At 34.9% G+C, this 22,376-nt stretch overlaps 1 protein-coding gene across 1 annotated transcript in view; it reads right to left on the minus strand.

The window, feature by feature from the left end:
• Window positions 1-21,048, minus strand: part of pAbp (poly(A) binding protein) — a 44,863-nt gene extending 23,815 nt beyond the window's left edge. Inside the window, exons 1-2 of the mRNA XM_069830883.1 lie at window positions 20,523-21,048; window positions 20,166-20,359 (exon numbers count right to left, since the gene is read on the minus strand). Of these exons, the coding sequence (XP_069686984.1) occupies window positions 20,166-20,359; window positions 20,523-20,715 (387 nt within the window). The 5' untranslated portion in view covers window positions 20,716-21,048. The remainder of the gene's footprint in view (window positions 1-20,165; window positions 20,360-20,522) is intronic.
• Window positions 21,049-22,376: the final 1,328 nt, after the last annotated feature.

Here is a 22,376-nt window from a genome sequence, read left to right on the forward strand (position 1 = left end):
TCTCGGGCTGAAGTCTTCCTTTTTCTGCCATACTCAGGTCTTCTGGAGTAACTCTGTGTTTCCGGGAACCGTTTCACAGCCTCTTGCACCATGGTGTATGGTGCGCCTATGGTAGCAGCGGCGTAACCGAGGCTGCGTCCGTCATCAATGACAGCGACAGCTCTGGCAACGTCTTGGGGTGAATGAGGCATTGTCTGAACTAAATTTATTGACGAAATGGCAAACAAACCATTTTCGACAGTTGTTATTCATTTTCAAAAAGGAAAGGAAGCAATAAAGCAATAAAACCACTTCAATTGTTTATGATGACCTACCCCACATGTTCAGCACAGAAACACACTCCTTCGTTGTTAGACGATAAACCGAAGATTTATTGGTGTGAAATGCGTGAATTTACATGTTAGAAGTCCATAAAAGTGTAATTTTTAAATTTAGTACGATAACAGTTATGTTATTTCTGAGATTACTTCATAATTTACATTTAAACTTGACTTTTAGTATTTTTTTCAAGCGATCGGTTTTTTTTTCCAGTCACTGTAGTTATAACAACAAATAAATGTAATTTTTATTGATTTGTATATTATATCACTAAGTTTCATACTATTCTGTTATAAAAACAGAGTACCTCACAATAAAGCATTTTGAAATATTTATCTGATTAAACGCAAATAAATATATTTCACACTAACATAACAAGAAACGAGAAATACTAAAAATTAAATTCTAGTCAAACTTTGTGTCAAAATTGTCCAAAGAAAACAATGTAATGTTTAAAAATACATTTTGGTTGCAATATACCCTTACCATTATCCACAATTCCTAAAGAATGCCAAGGCCATGTCTGGCCACAGCTTGTTATTTACATTCAGGATTACAAGAAACAAACTCAATATTCAATTGTATACTTTTAATTCCAGGGGGTGAAACAATACAAATTAAAATAACACCGAAATTCATCAACCTGAAAGACATTTCCCTACACATAAGATTCTGCTTGTCTTTCGAAAACTTTCCCTTGTTTCAGATCTCAGATGTTTCATGATGGTAGTATATGTAAAAAGTATCTACATTCATGTGTCCATGGCCATGTTTTTGATGATATTACTAATTACATATGATCAAAACTAGCACCAGATTGCTTGTGTGTACGGATAATGATCAACAACATGAGGCTTAAAGGGAGGAAGGAAGTAAATGAGAGATTATTGGAGATACCTAGTTTGCTAGTTTTTACAAATCCAATATTCAATTGTAGATTACAAACTAGCATTCGTGAAATACAGTTTTGAGAAGTTTTCTTTTTATTAGAGTGGGTCATGGAATTAGTATGTTTGTTTCCAATGGTGATATTATTTAAGTGTTTATACTGGCATTCAGCTAAACTCTATAAGTCAATTTAAACTTTATTTGTATTATAGATAACTAAAGAAATTGTGGAGATATTAGAAACATTTGTATTTAATATAATATTTAATAATTTAAATAAGAACAATGTGGTTATCTGAAAGACAGCGCTTTGTCTTTTTATAAAGTAAAACACATTCTTACATAGCCTACAACCCTGGCATCAAAATTGAAAAAAATTGAACAGGTTAAGATTTTTTATAAACAAATTCAATATGCTCTCATCAGAGCAGAATACCGTTGATAACTCTGAAATATTCATCAGTGTACAAGATGTCAGTGTAATGATGACATTAAAAACTTGTGCCATTTCATACCATGCTGTGTGAAGCATCCTCAAAACCCATCATTTTTCTGTGTGCACTAAACCAAGGGGAAGTCGAACCAACATGTGTAAACTGTGAAGGAGCACACTCAGCAAATTTTAAGGGTTGTTAAAGAAAGACAGACCCAAATTTTCCATAGCCAAAGCTCCGAATACTTTCCTTCTCACAGTATATATTCTCCTACATCATCTTGATTACACTCTATACACATTAAAACCAATGTCACTAATACTTCAATTCAAAATATCTCTCCAGCTACAATGTTATTGGAAGTTTAATGCAGTTGCACTTCCCTGAAACCATACCTATCAGTGATTAAAACTTTCCTTCAACTTAACACAGGCCTTCTCAATAATGGGCATTAAGGTCAATGATATTATAAAAATTCTCTGAATTGATTTTAAACTGGAATTCAAATTGATAGAATCAAAAAAAGATGACACTTTTAGAATTTTTCTCTCTACACAACGCAGCTGTAGCATGTTTTACCGAAACTCATTTTATTAACCCAGAGAAGTTAACAATTCCTGGTTACAATATTTACAGAACTAATCATGTTGCTTCCTGCTCCCAAAGTCTCCAGTGGTGTGATTACCCTGGGTAGAAAAGGTATACAGCATCACTTAATACTTCTGCCATAACTGAACTGTTTCAATGCCTGTGTTACTAAACTGTCTTCAAATTATCTTTCAATAATTTACTATATTTTCAGCATATAATCCACCAAAAGGATGCTTAAATTCTCAAAATATTGTTAATATTTTCTCTGATACAACAACAATACTAACAGCAAACCTAAATAGTAAACATCAAGTATGGGGATGTTGTGTAACTATCCCTAATGGAAGATGTTATCTATTGCAGAGGAAAACCCTATCAATGTTATTGATGCACTTTCTGAATCCAAGTACTATCGTCGTAATTACCCAATACAGTCAACTCTGGATATAGTGAACTCGGTTGTAGTGAACATTCGGCTATAGTGAACCTAAATCATTGATCTCAACCTGCATACATTAAAGAGTATATTAATATATCCGTTTATAGTGAACCTACGCTTCGGTTATAGTGAACCTAAAAGCTAGAATTTCCAAGAAAATGCTGTAATTTTAAAACGACCAAAAGGGTAATTTATGAAAACTTTTTCTCGTATAAACTTCCAAGAATATGTTTAGAACAAAATTTCAAACCTGCTACTCTGTAAGTGCATTGAAAGACAAAGAAAGAATTTGTTCACCTTCCTGGACAGCTTGGAACATGTTTAAGAGAATAGATAGAGAAAGGATTAATTCTAACCCCTTTAAATAGTAGAAGAATAGGAATAGAAAGTGTTTTCTTTTGTAACGGGAAGTAGAGTAATGACCAAAGGGTAAGTATAAGAAGAATTGGTGTATAATGAGTCTTAACCCTACCTATAAAAGTGAACCCAGGAAAATTCCAAGGCCGAGTATACAGTAACTGTGTTATATTAGTTATATTAATATCCATTCTTCTCAATTTAAGCTTTGCTTATTTATTTTTCATTTATTGCCAGAAACATTAATACTGTATGCATTACAATGTCAGTAATATAAAAACACACACTTTGGTTTTAGTGAACCTCAGATATAGTAAACGAAATATGCTAGTCCGCAGAAGTTCACGATAACTGTATATTAGACATAGCTCTGCCAGTGTTGCATCTACAATGGTTAGTGGTGGATAGCAGAAATTGTGGACATCAATTTAGGAAACAAGGATGTTTGTGTTGTTCTATCACCCAGCAGGTCCAAGAATCACCTTCAAAAATTCTGCTGATAACAGAAAATATCTGTTTTCGAACTTACAACAGTAAAGGCTGCTTGCATGTTATTTTCGACAAATTGTCTGAAGAAATATCTTAATCAAAATCTTAAAAAGTTATTGGTATTGGACTTCTTACAAAGATATTATGTAATTAGTAAGCATAACAACTAGAATGTAAATCCATTTTCACTAATTTCTCTCTGTTGTAATTTTGCTCCCCAAAGGAATATCAAAGTTCAATTTTCTGCAGGTACCTCTCATAAAGTGGCCTACTCTTTGTATTAAAAACATGAACATTTTATTAGATCCTCATGAGATACGACTCAAATTAAAAGAAAACTGAAAAGTCAGCCTTTTTAAACCATACAGAAATATCGGAACTGTCAGTACTTCATAAAATTTCAACTGCGTTTCTTTTATACTTAAATTCCTTCTGATTTTTCACACATACATAGTATCCTAAATAGTTGAAACTATTAACCTGCTCTATTATATTCCTTCAATATGGATCCCAATGAGTTAAAACCTGAGGACTGCTCTTGCCATCTCTTGCATTAACATTCTTGCAGTTTCATGGCACTACAGTCTGACAAGTGTTCTTTTGTGCAACTAGTGAGTTATTTAAGGAAACAAATCTTACCTGAATTTCAGATCTTTTGCTCAAAACATCCTCCATTACGTTCTGTACACATGATGCTGTGATGCAGGAAATTCTGGGATACTTGGAGCTCATCCTCACTAATACTGCATATTAGCCATGTACAATATTTCCTTTTATCGAGAACAGAACCTTTTTCTAGCCACTTATCAAAATTAAATTATAATTTAACACGGTTCAACAGTTTTGTAATGTATAGTCTCTGGAAATACCATCAAAACCTGTGTAAAAGCAACTTCTACAACTTGTTCAGTAGATACATTTCAATGAGAAAAACGTGTTGCTGTACTGTGTACCTAAAGCTAAAGTCAAGATGTCGGAGCCACCTGCTTTCTTTATTTCCATGCTAGAATAAGGCACAGTGGTTGGCATGAAGTTCCGACTGTCTCATACTCCTAGGAAAGACTCTGTACTGAATTTGATAAGAGGCTGAGTAAATTTCGCTGGAAGCTTTCCCAATAAAATAAATCCTGACACTACCTGGGATTGAATCCAGGACCTTCCAGTCCATATCAAATCACACTACCAAGAGAGCCACCCAGTCACCTGCTGGGTATGTAATCTTATGTATTTCTCAACAGAGTTCAGTCAGCTGACTAAAAATGTGGTGCAACAACTGATAAGGCAAATCTATGTACTCTATTGTGTGTGTAAGTTGCTGGGTATTTTTACGAAGGTTCGAGATTCCTGTGTGGCAGTGTTTTCCCGATCTGATGCACAGATACGGAATTAAAATTTGGAGTGAGTCTTGATGGGAGTCCACCTGAATGTATGCAACAATTTCATACGATTGTCCACAAGTAGCATATATACAGAGGCTCTTGTTTACCGCACACATGCTGTATGTGTAAGAGAAACTATACAATAAGGGAGCTCTCAATTTTATTTCCGTATCTGTACATTATCCTGTAACTTGATATATTGTTGTACAATGTATACAGAACATAATGGAGGATATTTTGAGCAACCTCTCTGAAATTCAGGCAAACTTACATGAATAAACCATTAGTTTTTTTTCCAAATGTCGATATTTCTCTATATTCTAGGATTATTTATTTTAAATTAACCGCTTTTTCTGGCACTCTTAAGAATTCAAAGTGATTAGCAGTATATGGCAGTCAAGTCAAATACAGTTTCAATTTCATTAGTATAAAGCTAGAAGGCTTCAATACATTGACATCTTTAACAAACCATCGATATATACAGTATATTGATATTTTTTTTCTTCAAAATGTCTTCCTGTTGTTTGTCAATTTAGCCAATATTGCTGATTGTTGCTTTTTAAATAATAAATGTCAGTATCCAAAGGCTGTAAAGTGACAGGAGGCATATTTTATGCAAAAACTTACTTCGGAGTACAGATTGGAGACCAAAAGTTGCTTGGGTTCCTCATGTGTCTTGTGGTCGCTATGTCTACTTTAGAACAAGAAAATGTATGCCATTTGCAATTTCCTGAATACAGAGAGAGCCAACAAACCATCACAATTGTTACTTTTTTTTATGGTGGACAGCACCAGTACCAAGAATATAAAAAATATTCTATATCCTAGCATATCACAAGTATCCAGTATCACACAGCAAGAAGTCTCAACGTTGTCCTATTGCACAATGGGAACAAGTTTCCTTCCATTCCAGAAGCTCATTCTGCTCATACCAAAAGGAATTATGAGAATGTAAAAGTTGCTTTAGAAAAAACTCAACTACAGATATTATAAGTGGGGCATTGCTGGCGATTTTAAGATGTTAGAATTTCTTCTGCTGTTTCAAGGTGCCTACATTAAGTATTTATGCTTCCTCTATCTATGGTATAGCAGGACAGACGATAAGCATTTCACTAGAAAGGAATGGACAAGGAAAGAATTGGTTTCAGGCATACTCAATGTAATTCATGAACCCCTTGTGTTCAGAAAGATTTTGTTACTCCTATTCCATACGAAACTTGAAAATATATACCAAAGTTTTGGACAGCAACTCTGACTCATCAGACAAATATTCCCCAAATTACCTCAAGCAAAATAAAAGGTGACTTTTTAGTGTACCTCAGGTTCGAATAATGCTACAACCTAAATAACTTGTATATACAAAGACTGATAAACATAATGAATGGAAAGCTTTTAGAATGCTAATACAATGGTTTTTTGGAAACACAAGAATTGAGAATTACAAGGAACTGGTTGAAAATATGACATGGTGTGCTTGGGTAGAATGTCAGTCATATTGATTTCTTCAAATAGAATATAGAGTTGTCAGCAAGGAGTATGAACATCAGGACATTCACCTTATGGAAAAAGTTATCAGGGGCAATGGGATTGTGCTCTGAAAGGGAACATGTATGGGACATTGTGTGTGAAGAGTCAAAAGTGAATAAACAGAAAAGCTGTTATGTATATTTTCGAATGAAGGTGTAGTAGTATTGAAAATTTAATTTAATACTTTACTTTTGTACTTATTCAGACTACTGTACTATGTATATTGTATTATGACGCACTACGTATCTACTTATATTAACTCAGAATATTAATTTTAATCGTTTTTAAGGAAATTGAAGAATTCATTATTGTAATTAAAATATCGACATTAGGGAAAATCCAATGCTGTAACCACAATCAGCAACACAAAATGATGTAATACACACTAAAAAATAACAAACAAGAACTTGGTCGAATTTTGTTACCTAGTGTTATTCAATAAGATAGTCATGCTAGTTTTTTCCCCTCCATTTTCTTAAAAATAAGATGAAAACATAAGGCACTATTAACGATCTCTAAACAGTCGTACATATAACAGGTATAATATTATAAGCCTTTCAGTTGAAGGGTAATGCAAGGACAACTAAATGGACCACTCATTTTTATCAACTCCTACGTTTATTAGCTGCATTACAAGGCAGTACACAATGGTTTCAAATCTCAAAAAGTGAAGTTTTAGCATTAAACTCTTGACTTAGAATAATTGAAATGTGATTCATGCAAAGAACTCCAGAATATTCATCACTTTACCACCGTCGGAATTAATACATCCTCAAAGAATTTAAAATTGATGCTATCGTTAATTATCTACAGCAATATAGACTGCAGTGGAAAAAGCATGTCAAGAGGATGGATCTTACTAGATGGCTTAAACAAATCTTATGTCCCAAGAGGTCGAAGAAATATATGACGACCTAAAAAACTGCTGGCACAAAAACTAACAGATCCACTGGGGTCTAATAAGAGTACATGAAGGCTCAGGATGATATAACAGCATGGTACAAATTCAGTCCCAACACAGAGCTTTTGCTGAAAAATTAGTCTGAATCACATTACAAATGTAAAATCCTTAGTGTAATTCAGAAAATATCTTAAAAGCATATAATTACTAGTATTCTTAGATAAATATTTCATTTGCACTGAAACAGAAGCTTGTAATTGAGTTGAGTTTCAGACATGATACTCCCAGAGAATATAGCCTACTTTAATTTTCTTCTTTTCACAGAAAATTACGTATTTAAAATTTTTTTTTCGGTACCTAAATACGTATTTTTAAATATTCACATGAAAACATAAAAACTCAGTTTTCATTAAATAATTTTCAATAAAATCCCCAGTTCAGATTAAAGACTACTGGAATGTAATATGGATAAAAACTGATGCGACATTTATGGCTCTGCATTGTAAGATATTGTAATGCTGATTCAGTAAGGAACCTATTATTGATTGATGCTGAGCGTACAGTAGAACCCCTTTTTAACAAATCTCTGAGGAATTACTCCCTCCCCCCCTTAAATAGGGGTTTACATAAAATGGAAAGGAAAGGCTAAAATAATTAATACCAACATGTGTGTTATATACTAAACATTACACAATTATTTACAATAAATTTCATTATAAAATTTTCTAACTCTTCAAATGGTGAGGTAAGAATGTTTTCCAGTTTGGTCGAATACAAACCACACAAACTCGACATTGAAAATTTCTTCTTTCTTCATAATGAAGTGGTTGGCAAAACAATACCTTTTTACCATATACAATAGTGTTACCTAAGGATTAACCTCGACATCCGTTATTATTTTCACTTTTCGTTTCTTCTGTTTAATTGCCATTATGATGATGCATAAACTAACACAAAAAATGGAAACAGAATCCACACAACTTGCGAGAACAAAGCAACCATTCTGTGACAGTAATGCAAAGCAAGACCATAAAAAAACTATAAAAAATAATGCCCTTGCATTACTATTGAGATGCACTATCGAATATGGTGGTGCTATTGATTATTGAATTGATTTGATGTTTCGGGCTTCACTATCACAAAATCTAATTGAAAAGTATTCCTTAAAAGTGGGATTTTCCTTAAAACAGGTTTCCTTAAAAGCGAGAATTACATTATTCTTATGAAAATTCGGCTGGGACTTAACAGATTATTCCTTAAAAACATTAATATTAAAATGGGATTTTACTGTATATGAAGAAAGCAGTGACAGACCTTATCCTGAAATTATTCATGTTATACTAGTTTCCAACAAGATTGTCTGCTTGGAAGAGTTTGTCCTCTTTAGAGCAGTGCTTTATACTATTTTTAGATATTTTATTATATGCCAGTAGCAAAATTCGTCTTCTTCCAAGTGGAAGTACTAAGAATAATGCATAGTGGAAGTGCAGTTAAACCAATATACTAGTATCTTGTTTCAGTTAAAGCGGTGCAGTTGGTCTGAGTAAAAGCAAAATAACCCCAGGAACTCACAAACTCAAGGAGGTCGCTAAAAATAACATTCTCTCACTTGTGTGGGTTAAATGACATAATGGTACTCAAGACAGTGAAAACGCAGATGGAACTGTTAAACTGACTTAGAACAATCAACATTACTCTCATAAAATTTACTAAATGCTGGATAAACAATATCAGCTGTAGACAAGAGCTGTTGTAACAGTACCTGGTGAGAAGGCAGAGACGTTTCTCTACATTTATCTATGATTCATCTTAAACTTAACAGGTCATCATAGCAGTTGCATAGATTTAGTTGTAATTCAGACTAATGTAGGTGCAAATTAGAAAGCAAAACAGCATATGTTCTGAGTCAACAATGTTCTATTTCGCAGAATTACGAGGATTGTGCTGAAAATTCTTTGCTCTGACATAGCCAACATCAGCAATACTCTCTATTTCTAGCATACAGTTCGTCCAGCATCTTGGATGGCTTGAGTGATGCATGAGTCACTAAATAGATAAGGAGGGAGCACAATGGACCCATGAGTTGCTTAAGTATATGTGGGCTCACCCTCCACCCACTGCAATCCAATACAGAGTTACTTTGTATTTGTGAAATAAATACCAGAGTTCCAATTATGTTTTACACAGGACAGTGTGCTTAAATTTTACGAGTACATACTTTCAACCAGATAGAGAAGCATCGTCAGCGCGCGCGCGCACGCACGCACGCACGCACGCACGCACGCACGCACGCACGCACACACACACACACACACACACACACACACACACACACACACACACACACACACACACACTTAAAGCTCTCTTACTATCTGCTCAGTACCCCATATCCACTTGCCTTCATTCCTGCAAAGTCAGAAGTGCCCTATACATGCACACCTTTTCCTGGAGGCAAACCTGTACAAACCTAAATCCATAGGCAAATCCCCATGCATGGATGAAAATTATGAAGACTTTCGGCCTGGAGGTTAGTCTCCAGAGTTCAGCAGCTACTTGAATTTTTCTCTCCAAATTAAGCAGGAGAAAAAATTAACATAGAAACCAACAATACTGCAAGAATATGGTATATTTTGCCGCCATTTTGTTTTAAGCAATTCTCTGTAGCAAAATGTTGGCGAGCTATGAAAGTTCTGATTTGAGAAACTATTTAAAATGATAAATCAGCATAGAACCATGAAGAAATAGTACAGACCGATTTAGTCCTCACAGCTCAGCGACGTGAAAGAGGGGAAGTAATTAGGAGTGCTGGGGAGAGCTCCAGAGTAGAGATAAGGGCGAGCGGTTGGCAAAGGAATGCAGTACAGCTTAATTGTACTGGAAACATACCTCTCTACAACACGCATGACATCCGATCGCTTCGAAGACAAGCGAGTAACTAACCCATACACCCCTTGGCATAACTAAATCATACTGTAATTCTGCGTGACCACATTTCTTCATGGAGAAATAACAGATTTCAACGACCTTCTTCTACTGCTTCTTGGTGATCTAAGTCTAGGAGTAAGTCTTGAGCATGTATGGACAATCATCCAATTCAGATAAACCTCCCAGAGGTAAGTTTCAGATTCAAGTCTTTGCATGTATAGATGGGACTCATAGCGATGTGCATAAAAATCTGTTAAAAACATAATAACTGTGGATTATGAAGCAGATAAAAAAGTTAACCATGAATTTTGAAAAAAAAAAAAAAAAATAAATAAATAAATAAATAAAAATAAATAAATAATAATAAAATAAATCGTAAATTTTTTTTTTCATACAGGCCTAGCAGAAGGACAGTGTTTTACACATACCAATTTTCACACTTTCAGAATGGCCCCGAGGTTCACTCTGCCTCCTATAAAACTGAGTACAGGGTCTTTCCCGGGGGTAAAAGGTGGTCAGAGCATGGTGCCGACCACACCACCTCATTCTAGTGCCGAGGTCATGGAAAGCATGGGGCTCTACCTCCATGCCCCCCAAGTGCCTTAACGGCATGTTACGGGGATACCTTTTTTTTACAAGATTCAGTAATGGAGTAAAAAAATGATGAGTATTTCCAAAAATTTTACTGCTGTAAGCTGTACCTAACCCCTTAATCCAGTGACTGGTGGAACATGTTTTTCGGTGATATACGATCATATAGCCTACCTTCATCAAATGCGCCTAGTTTCAAGACATTCTTTTTAAAAGTGTTTTCTTATCCTATATTGCCACTCTATTTTCCTCGTTTCTGTCACAATTTTTTTTGGACACTACTATGGGACTGTAACCAATCGCTCTTGAACTCTGTGTAGAGGAATTTCAATTCCTTGAGAAACTTCTTTGGACACAAACACCAATACATCATTTATAACTGCTTTGGTCTGACTATGAAGCTTCTTCCCTTTTAATTTTGAAATACTTGGAACCATTTTCTTATTAACTGCAACATATAAACACTAACTCTGCAAGTATGTATGCACAATTTAAATACACACACAACACTAAACATTTTTTTAAACTTCCGTAATGTAACACAAAGCAATTCACTACAAGCATCCATTAGAAAACAAGCAAATGACGAGAGAATGTCTTGCAAATAAACTTTACGCCTGATCAAGAACAGATACCTGCTGTTTAAGTCTCAATGGTTGCGAGGCTTTCAGATGTTTCACAGGAGCTGTATGAATAACTGTACAGAGGTTCCTATGCAAACCAGTCCCAGGTAGTCATGTTCCATGGGCTTGTATGACGGTAGTGTGGAGCAACCATCCCAAGGGACCTGAACGATGAGTGGAGCAGGACCAGTTTGCATAGGGAAGTGTGAATTGACCTGTTGGTACACCAGCATATAACTACATGCTGCCCACTAACTTATTTTGTTAAGTAGAGGGAAACCAGTTTGCATAGAAATGCTCTGTATGTTTGTTCTTATTGCCGAATTTAACACGATATGGTTAGATAATAACAAGTCCTTTAACATGACCATAAATCAATCTAGACATGTTAAGATGAACAGGTAAGTTTATGTGAAGTGCTGGTACTTTTACATCAAGGCCTGCAAGTTGATTTTAGATGAAAGTATTCCAATAATATATAGTACACTTCTAATCTTCAACTTGCAGTGACAATTTGACGCCTCCTATACAAGTTTCCCGCTTTTCTTTCAGAAGCAAGGAGGTCACTATTTCAGAGGTCAGTGCTTAAAAATGTACTATTCGAAGATAAAGATTTGAAAGACATCTACAATGTATAAATTTATATACCTAACATTGCAAAAAGCCACAAGAAGACATGCTTCTCAAGTACAGTAACAGGACTACTTTGTAGTACTACAAGGTACAGTCAAGAGGCATCTCACGTTGTAGCATCATGATTCTTCAGCATCATGCCTGGACTATCATTACAGAATGAGCACTTGAGTCCTCTTGTGGGAAGAAATTTTCTCATGAAATGTCGGCCAGTGTATGGCACCAGTGTACACCTAGCATTGTAATGATTGCGAAGCTACAATAGGTATCAATCTCCATTACCGTGAATCAACTATGGCGGCTGGGAGGAGGGGAAAGGGAGGGATCATCATGCTAACCACAAGATACCCCTAGTGTTGGATGATCATACAACTCTGCTGAGGCATGTGAACTGTTGACTGGTCGACCTTGGCCTATTATTATTATTACTATTTGGGGTGAAAGGGAAAGTGATGCGAAAACATAGCCTCTCCCATCCAAGCATCCTCACCTTCCTGTGGTCATCCTGTTTTTACAAATGAGGGTTTAGCGAAACAAGCATCAGCGGTATAATTGTAACATTTAGAACAGAGGAAATGCTGTTCTGCAAGTTTGTCTAGAGGTTTAAAGGTAGCAGCCCTACCACTGCACTCTATACCAGATGTCTTTGGAGCAGACCATAACAAAGGTCTCGACGCATCTCATGTTATCGTTGCGCTCCCATTGGTGAGTCATTACTTAGCTGAGAGCGTTGTAGACACTGGCGCATGCATATCCTGGTTACGAGACGGTATTCAGAGACACGTCCACTGCTACAGTTCTATTGCGTGTAGCATCTGTGCGGTGTATGAGCAGACGACAGCAGTACAACTGTTGACTGATGCAAGAAGGTATGTTCAAAGACACATTACTTTAACTTTCACTTTTCGTTATATGAACGTAGTCAGTCATTTAATTTATAAACAGACATTTAGTATCGTGTGAATCGCACTCTCTTGCATTTCATTCCGTTGTTTATATCAGCTCCAAAGTCATCTGGTATAGGGTATAGATTTGCTCCCTATGTTGGCCAGCATCCCACCGGGAGGACTTTTACTTGCTTTCATGTCTCACAATCGAAATCTTCACACTTCTCATGGAAGGAGATCTGTAGATCACCCGCCTAAGAGATGGAATGATGTGAGACCATAACAGACCACCTGGTCTAATACATGTTTTGGATTATTATTATTATTACTACTACTACTGGTATCATACCAGTCGAGAAGCATGCAAGAACCCTACACATTCAACAAAGGATACAACTTCTCTGCACATAGCAATAGAGAATGCCTACAGAACACATCCCATTTTTACAGGATTTAGCTTAAATTTCGGTTATTTCTTTTACATGTATTAAAAAACTTCTATAATAGGGATATCTTATGCGAAGTTTTACCGTCAGATGGCAGGAGCGATCCATGCGGCGCAACATGTTGTAGGGCTATGTTTTGACATATGCCTTAGTTGATTACGTTTTCCCACTTGTTCGTTTTCTGTGCGTGTCAAAATTATATTTACAGTTATTTTGTATAACCTAGTATAATTTAATATAATTCAATATTTTCTCTTACCTCATAATTTAATTTACAATAAGTAATAACGTAAACCTGTACCGGTATAATATTCAGCGATTCCCCAAGATGGGTGGGGAAATCTGCAGTATGCAGAATATAAATACGAGTAAATTGAATGTTCATGAACGTAAACGAGAACTTTGAGAAAAATGTGCACGAATAAAAAAATAGGAAATATGTCGAAAGTGTTATTGCCCTCTTTAATAATTAGTAGGCCTATTTAAGAACCGTACGCTAAAAACAGGATATGCAGCCACCAATGTGGTTTTTTTTATAGGGAAGAGACTATCGAGATTGAATTCCTTGTATTTTTTCTGTAGTTGCAGAAAGATCAAATGCAATTTTTAATAGGATGATATAATATGATCGCAGTAGTATCACGATTAGTCGTGTGTTTTGTAGGTTAAGGACATGCAGTTTTGAATATTATGTAGGATGAGTTTGAAACTTTGAAGTTAAAACATGGTTTTAATAATCAGGGTACAGTACATTAAAAACATTATTCACGAAATGGGTTCCACTACGGATTGTCCTGGATAATAAACATCCCAGTTTATCGAGAGTTTACTGCAGGCGTAAACTTCGGAGACTCCTACAACTACTGCATATAATCTAAGCTAACACATTTTGCTGTCAAGGTTGCATAGGTTTTTTATTAATTTTTCTTTTTCCTCTTCCAAAATGAAACTGTAGTCAACAATTCCTTACTTGAAGTAGTTACTTTTATTTAAGAGCTAGCACTTGCGAGGCGCAATTTAATTACTTATATTTTTTAAGATTTAAAGCATATATTCAGAATATTTCGGGATCTGACTGAAGACAAAAAGCTTTCCCTGGTGTTTACATATAGGAACGTAACAAAAATTTGCCATTTTTAGTTGTTATTAAGAGTATTTAATATACTAATACACTACGTATATCCTCAATGTTTATATACCGAAAAACAAATGCACACGCAAAGCGCATCCCTCATAGTACACGTGCGCTATCTGTTGGTGCTAGTTCAGGATATCCCTATTATGTAGTGAGTATCTATCAGGCCATCTTTTCCCACAGTAGAGGTTCACGCCACATTACCAAATAAGGTATATACCTACATGACTAGAAGAGGTGGTGGTGGTGCACAACTTCTAATCAATAGACTGTGCACCAATATGCCTGGGTTAAACCCCAAATCTGGTGCATATGAAGAGAAGACATATTCACTGTTGATAGTGATTCATCTGTAGGATGGGGATGTTAAGCCTGATGGCCCGCTTGGTGTTATTCGACAGGAGTAGTCTACATGTCTGCACCAGGTTTCCTCTTCTCTCTTCACCTTCAACCTCACTCATTCCCTATACTACATTTACACGAAGGCTTACACATACGTTCAAACTCGTACACCACATAGCTTTATATAGATACACATCATGCACAGCATGGTCTTCTGAAATGGTGTGCAACTTGAAAATGGTCAGTCCTGCCATCCATCCGCAATATACAGAACCCGAATCACGCAAGTGAAGTGGGTACACATTGGATACATGGATACACATATATTTCAGTTAAATTGTCAACATCTTCTTATGACTGAGTGTCAGTTTCTTTACACTGTAACGAGAAAACATGTGCCCTCGACCTCTATTGCGGGAAGATAGGACCTGGCCAATCACTACTACATAACTTAATTATCAAAGCTTCAAACTTACCTAGATCAATAAGCTACAAGATCAATGAAGTGACCCTCATTCTTCGTCACTGTTTTATAGATTTTGTTACAACAATCTCTCGCTATGTGTATAAAATGGAAAAATTGTTCATTCAATTAAAAAAAAAATCACTATCTCTACTTAGCTCGAGGATATGTTATGTGTAGCATCAAAATTACAAACTTTACTATTTCGACAAAAAAAATATTTAAAATTGGTTTTGAACAGCAGCATCAAAATGAACTCAACTATTTCGTCGAAGGAATTATTTAAAGACATAAAGACTCATACCTACATATAAATCACATTAAATAACCTCTAAACAGTAACAAGTAAACTGCACATTTCTTTTGAAGCTTACTGTAATCCCAATCAAAATATTTCATTCCTACTACAACCAGAAACAACTCCAATGCATATATATTGCACTATAGAATATACAGTAGTACGTGCCATATCTAATGCAAGAAACTACAAAGGCATTTCTAAATCTAATGCAGAAAATATGCTAAACAAGAGCATAACTAAGAACTATTGACACAAACTATTCTACATTTGCCTGTTCAACTACCAGTCAAGATTCTTCACACTTTAACAAGCTGTTTATTTTTATTAATCACACTACTTGTATTCTAACCTCTTCGAAATATTTACATGCAACTTCAAATTAATTTGAAAATTGGGCTCTTTTAACTCAAGTTCGTTCATTTTCTGTTAATCTTAGTGCTAAACAACTAGTGTTAAGAAGAATGCAAATGAACTTAATCACCCGAACTTCCACATTACGAAACACAATGACTAACAGTACTGAACAGTTTTGGCAATTTTAATTGACAAAATGCTAAATTCAATTGGGCAACAAACATTTCATGCACTTATGGCTTTAATATTTTGACCAGTTTTGACCTTGCTCTATACCAAAAGGTGAATGCTTTTTAATAGTACCAAATTTGGCTAAACTAGCGCTGAGGTAGTTCCCTTCGTACTTCGCGTATAGGTGCGTACACACTTAGCGAACGAACAACGAACGAAAGACAAACGATTGCATTCGTTGATTGAAATCGGTACGTGTGTACGTCGCAGCAAAGGCAAACCGATCGTTTGGTTTGCCTTCGGAAGTGATCCGTCGCCTGTCGGTACATCAAAGGAAGTTGGTATTCGTTGTGGACGGGATTTGCCACTAGCTTGTAGTTCGTAGCAGAACGCAGCGCTTAGTTCAATTTCACTAACAGGATGTCGAAACTGGGGTGGACGGAAGACGCTGTTATAAATCTTATTAATGCATATAGGGAGCAGGAAACTTCATGGAATCCCAAATATCCTACTTACCACAATAAAATAAGAAAACATGATGTTTGGGAACCTATTGGAAAGATGTTTAGCTGCAAGATAGGCGAGTCAAACACGTGCAAAATTTGAAAATTATTTTTGTTTATTTATTTTCAGTGGATATATGTTTTTTGTTTATTGTAGGGAGCAGAAGTCAAAAAGAAAATTGAATCCCTACTGACATCATTCTGGAGTGAAAGACAGAATTCCATAAAAAGTTCTGGAATGGGGAGTGATGAAGTGTACGAGTCAACTTGGTTCGCGTATAAACATATGTCGTTCCTTTTGGACAAATTCACGCCCAGAAAAAACAAATTTCCAACCTTGTGCACACAAAATAAATTATTGGCATTGAAAAGTGTCTTTTCGTAAGCATGATGCGCATACGACAAACACAGACAAATCTCTCTTTTTAATATTTTAAGATAATTATTGTCAGTGAGGTATCCGTGTACTGAAACTTTCCCCTGGGGCCTGTTTTATAAAAGTAATATTACTAAAAAGGTAATAACATTAAGTAATATTATTACTGTTCTGTTTCATAAAAGTAATATTTAATAATATTATTTATTACTGTAAACGCTCATATTATTACTAAAATAAATAATAATATTACTAAAGCGTTTCATAAAGCAGCAAAGATAATTAAATTTATTAATAATATTAACGTTAGTTCCATGACTGTATTTTAAGTAATAGTTTAATAATTTGTAAAAAGTAAATGCCAATGTAGGGTTAGATTTTGAAGATAAAACCATGAAACCATTTGAAATGGATAATTCTGACTCAAATAGTGATGAAGAGGGAGTGTTTGTCCGACGTCCAAGAAATTTTAGACAACGAATATCCTACAACCATATGCAAGAAAGTTACGAATATAATGAAATAGTTGACCTTTCAATTCGAGAACTTTTCGCAAAAAACTCTGTTCCTTCAAGTTATTTTCACGTCTTTTCCCCATTTTAAAAAGCATAAGAGACAAAATGAATGACTAACAAAGTCCCTCTCCATACTTACAAATACTTACAAACTGTCATAGACGCCAATGTAGGTGGACCAGGCTGAAATTGAAAACTATCTTATCTAATTGTAAAAGAGGAACAATTGGAAAGGATGAAACCTAAATTAAATTCAATTACAGTATAGAACTGTTAGAAAGTAATTACTGTATATTTTACATTATTTTATGTTATTTGAATGATTGAACTTAACGTTTTTCCCTCCTTTCTCGTCATTTTTAAAATTATAATAATTGTTCAGAAATATATGCCTATGGGACATCTACATAACAAAATACAGTAATATTAATATTTTCTGTACCTATTGAAATGTTTTTTTCAATGTATACTTGTGACAACCTGAATCTATATACTCTTCACTAATTAACATTGTGAAGATCTTGGTGAGCCAAAATCTTTTGCAGACATATATCAACAAGTAGATCTATTACAAAATATGTGGACTACTTTAAACCACCCCTATTGAGGGCATAAACTAAAATTAACTTACGAGATTTATAGGTACCGTATCCACAATTCCACATCACAATCTCTAATTAGAACATATGTATTTGCATTTTGTATAGTCAGGTAACTTCTTGAAAATACTACTTACAACATAATCAGCAATAAAAACCCATTAAGACAATTTCAGTATTTTTATTAATTTCGTCATAACATTAATCTTCTGCAACATCCACACCTTCAAACTCAAACACTATATTTTCTAGGAACGACTTCACCGCGTAAGTACTGATGTCGTTATTGCATTACTTATTTATTTTTGGTAAAAGAGTAATTTTTATGTGTATTTATTTACGCTTGCACCAATAATTTTTAAGCCTTTTTATTTAAGTACTTGCGCAGTATTCCGAATTATAACGGAACTTGAAATATCTTACATAAGACGCTTTGCAGGGTCCACTAACCCTGTCGTTAAACACTGTCCTTAAGGCTGGTACAATATTGTCATCAAAAGTTTTCACTGCTTAACATTTTCATATGGTACTTCTTTAGATAACGAGGTCCAATTTTTACACACACGCGCGCGCACACACACGCTTCTGTCACTGATACACTGTTTTTGGAATTGCAAACTTTACAACAGCAGAGACGTGAACAATTAGGAATGATAAATATCTGTTCACAATATTTTAGATTTATCATATTGTTTCTTTTACTCGTAAATCAACTGAATCAAATAACAGAAACAATAACTTCGAGTTGCAGTGATTTACAATCTTATCTGAAATAAATTGTCTCCCAAACCTTCACACATATTACGATTTACTCAGTTGTTGCTATTAAAGATAGTACTTCAAAACTTATTTCATTCAACAACTGTTAACAGAGAGAATAATATAAATAGCTGTAGAGTGCAGACCAACTTGGTTATGTTTGTCAGCCTTAACCTCAAATCATCTGGCTACTGTACGTATTTTATGACTCGTGCAAAACGTTTATGAAACAGAATTTAGTCGGTTAATAAAATTGTTTTCATGACTGCAATACTATTACTTAATATTATTACTGTGTTTATGAAACAGGCCTGCACTTGCTATAATTATATTTTTGTCTGCCTTTATAGCGAATAATCAGCGAATGTGAATGTTTTCTGACAATTTGCTGATGATTTGTACGTCGCTTCAAACAGCGAACGAACAACGAAGTTTTGCTTCATCATTCGTTCGTTGTTCGTTCGCTAAGTGTGTACGCACCTTATTACATCATGCATATACGAATCTGTGACAGGTTAGGGTTTGGTTCGTTTAGGTTTTCGTTATGCCTTGCATATAGGTCTAGGCTCTATAAGATCAACTTCATCTCCACAAAATATCTCTCTATAAATTCAACGATTTTCACCTCCGAAATCACCAGAACTACCTCGGCGCTAGTTTCACCCAAAACTGTCATTCCAAAAATCATAGTTGCGAGAACGTCTTTTCCGCTTGTGATTATTACAACAGACAAAACGTAATCGCTACACTTAAATACTAACCTACATAAATTCAGATCACTAGGCCTAGTTGGTATTATAATGTATATAGGCCTATAACGTCTTTTTTGGATAACTTTCAGAATATGGATTCCTTCCTTTCCCTCTTATTTCAAAATTCCAACCTTGTGCACACAAAATAAATTATTGGCACTGAAAAATGCCTTTTCGTAAGCATGATGATGCGCATTCGATAAACACAGACAAATCTTCTCTTTTTAGTATCTTAAAATATTGTCAGTGAGGAATCCGTATACTGAAATTTTCCCGATCACACTTTTATGGACTAACTTGAATGTCAAGTGATCGTCAATCTACACCGTGCCTACAGCATCAGTGATGCCATTTCACAAAAACAAAACTTACAAAAACCTGGATTCCCTATAACCATTGTAATTTCGGGATACGAAGCACAGTAAACCTTCACAGTCTTAAAATTTTTAGGATACTGGTCTTACCTTGCAACTCAAGATGTTTCCAAATGCAGAAAAGGTGTCGTACATCGCCTTATTATCAATACTTTTGTCCAAATTTTTTATGAAAACGTTGCCAACACCAGACTTTCTAAGTGATGGATCTCGCTGAGACCACATGATGCGAATGGGACGCCCTTTTATCATATCAAAGTTCATCGTGTCCAGGGCTCGCTCAGCTAAAATACATACACAAATTTTATAAGCAATATCTTAAACACATTGATGCGATCGAGAGGAAAAGCAGATAGGGAATTATGAATATTCAATATGGTTAATTCACCCATCACAAAAAAAAAAAATTGGTCTGTAGCGAACAATACTTTAAAACACAACACTCACCGTCTGCTGGTTGCTGGAAGTTGACGTAGGCATATCCCAGGGATCTGCGAGTAATCATATCCCTACAAACCCGGATCGACAGTACAGGGCCAGCCGTAGAAAATTTTTCAAACAGCATGGCTTCCGTGACATCGTGGTGCAAATCGCCAACATACAGAGAGGCCATAGGGTAGTTGGGACCACCTGGATTCATTTTGGGTTAAGATGTTAAAATACTTTACCACAGAAGCTAATAATATTATGCAATAATGTTTCAATATACGGAACTTCTTTTCATTCAGGAAAATGGCTAGCTTCAGATTCTCTCCAGAATGCCCACGTTGTACGATCACGAACACACGCACTTCAGTCAACTTGTTTCACGTTATTTTTCACAACTTTTTCGATTTTTTTGTATTTTTAATACTTTTATAATTTTTTTGGTTTTTTTAAGAGTTATTTCACGAAATGGAGGTGGGTTGTGTAACCTATTTTTGAGGAGACACAACCTCACGTGAACAAACCCTACTCAGTATGAGGAAGAGGCAGCGGAAGTAGGTCGTGACTAGTTTATATATGTTACGTATAGTATTCGTCCGCGACCGTTGCTCGACAAGAAATAGTGCCCATTATACGGCCATAGACTGCAGAAATTAAGGGATGTAATTAACTTATCAGATGTGTATTTTAATATGCAATTATTTCTAGTAACTATATTATTCTTCTCCACAATAATATTCCTATAATATAAATTCTATCTCAGGGTAGCGAATGGAGAGACGAACTATCGAACAATCGAACATCGAATAAGCTCCTCTTGATTTCATTGGTTGTCGTAACCAGGCGTAACCAACGAATAAAACAAAAGAATAGCGAAATTGATTTTCATGGATTAAGTATGAATCAAAGGATTGCAATAATTTATAATCCGTGGAAAATGTAATTGATTTCCCATAATCTTACTTTCTATGTTAAGATTTTTTTTGTTTGTTTTGCTATTTGGTTTTACATGTGTAAAATACCAATGTAGGTTTACGTGTTGAGCAAGTCACAAGATTTCAAATTTATATTGGGGGGGGGGGGACCGGCTAATGAACCTAGGACTATTAATGTTGCAGGCAAAATACACTTACAAGAATTCTGATTGCACTTTTCTCCCTTATGACTACTAAAAGTTATACTGATGCAATACCGGTATCGTAAAATAATAATAATAATTTCTTAGAAAGAAAGGGTGACCATTCATATCCAGATTACAAATATACAAGAATATAATTTAATTAACATGAAAATAGTATAAATTTGGGGATTAGTATCACTAACAATAGAAATTGCTATAAAATGTTGATACAATAACATTAATATGTGCAATACAAATGAGTATTTAGTATAAGTATAGAGTCTCTAAGAATTTGTAGACAAATACTTTCTATATCATGCTGCAGTATACCTAGAGTATTATTATTATTATTATTATTATTATTATTATTATTATTATTATTATTATTTCTTTGTCTATTTTTTAGCAGCAGTCCATAGCAGTAGCTTACCTGTTATAATGCAATGAGCATAAGGACAAAATCTTTTGATTAACCCTTCATAGTTCCATGTTATTTTTATAAGTCAGTAGTCGCGTAGATTACAATAGTAATCTATAATAATTAATCAATAAACCATGAGTAGCAAACGCAAAATAAATGTTCAATGCACCATTATGTATTTATTATTACATCTGAAAGTCATAAGGTATTATCATAAACATATTAATTCATGTATATACTTTCATCCAGTGCTTTTTTTCTGGAGGAACGGCATTCCGGCACGGTTTTGTTGTATTTATCATCATGAAACAGAGAAATGTGTTTTTAACATAAT

The sequence above is a fragment of the Periplaneta americana genome, chromosome 7, assembly GCF_040183065.1.
Source record: "Periplaneta americana isolate PAMFEO1 chromosome 7, P.americana_PAMFEO1_priV1, whole genome shotgun sequence".
Lineage (NCBI taxonomy): Eukaryota > Metazoa > Arthropoda > Insecta > Blattodea > Blattidae > Periplaneta > Periplaneta americana.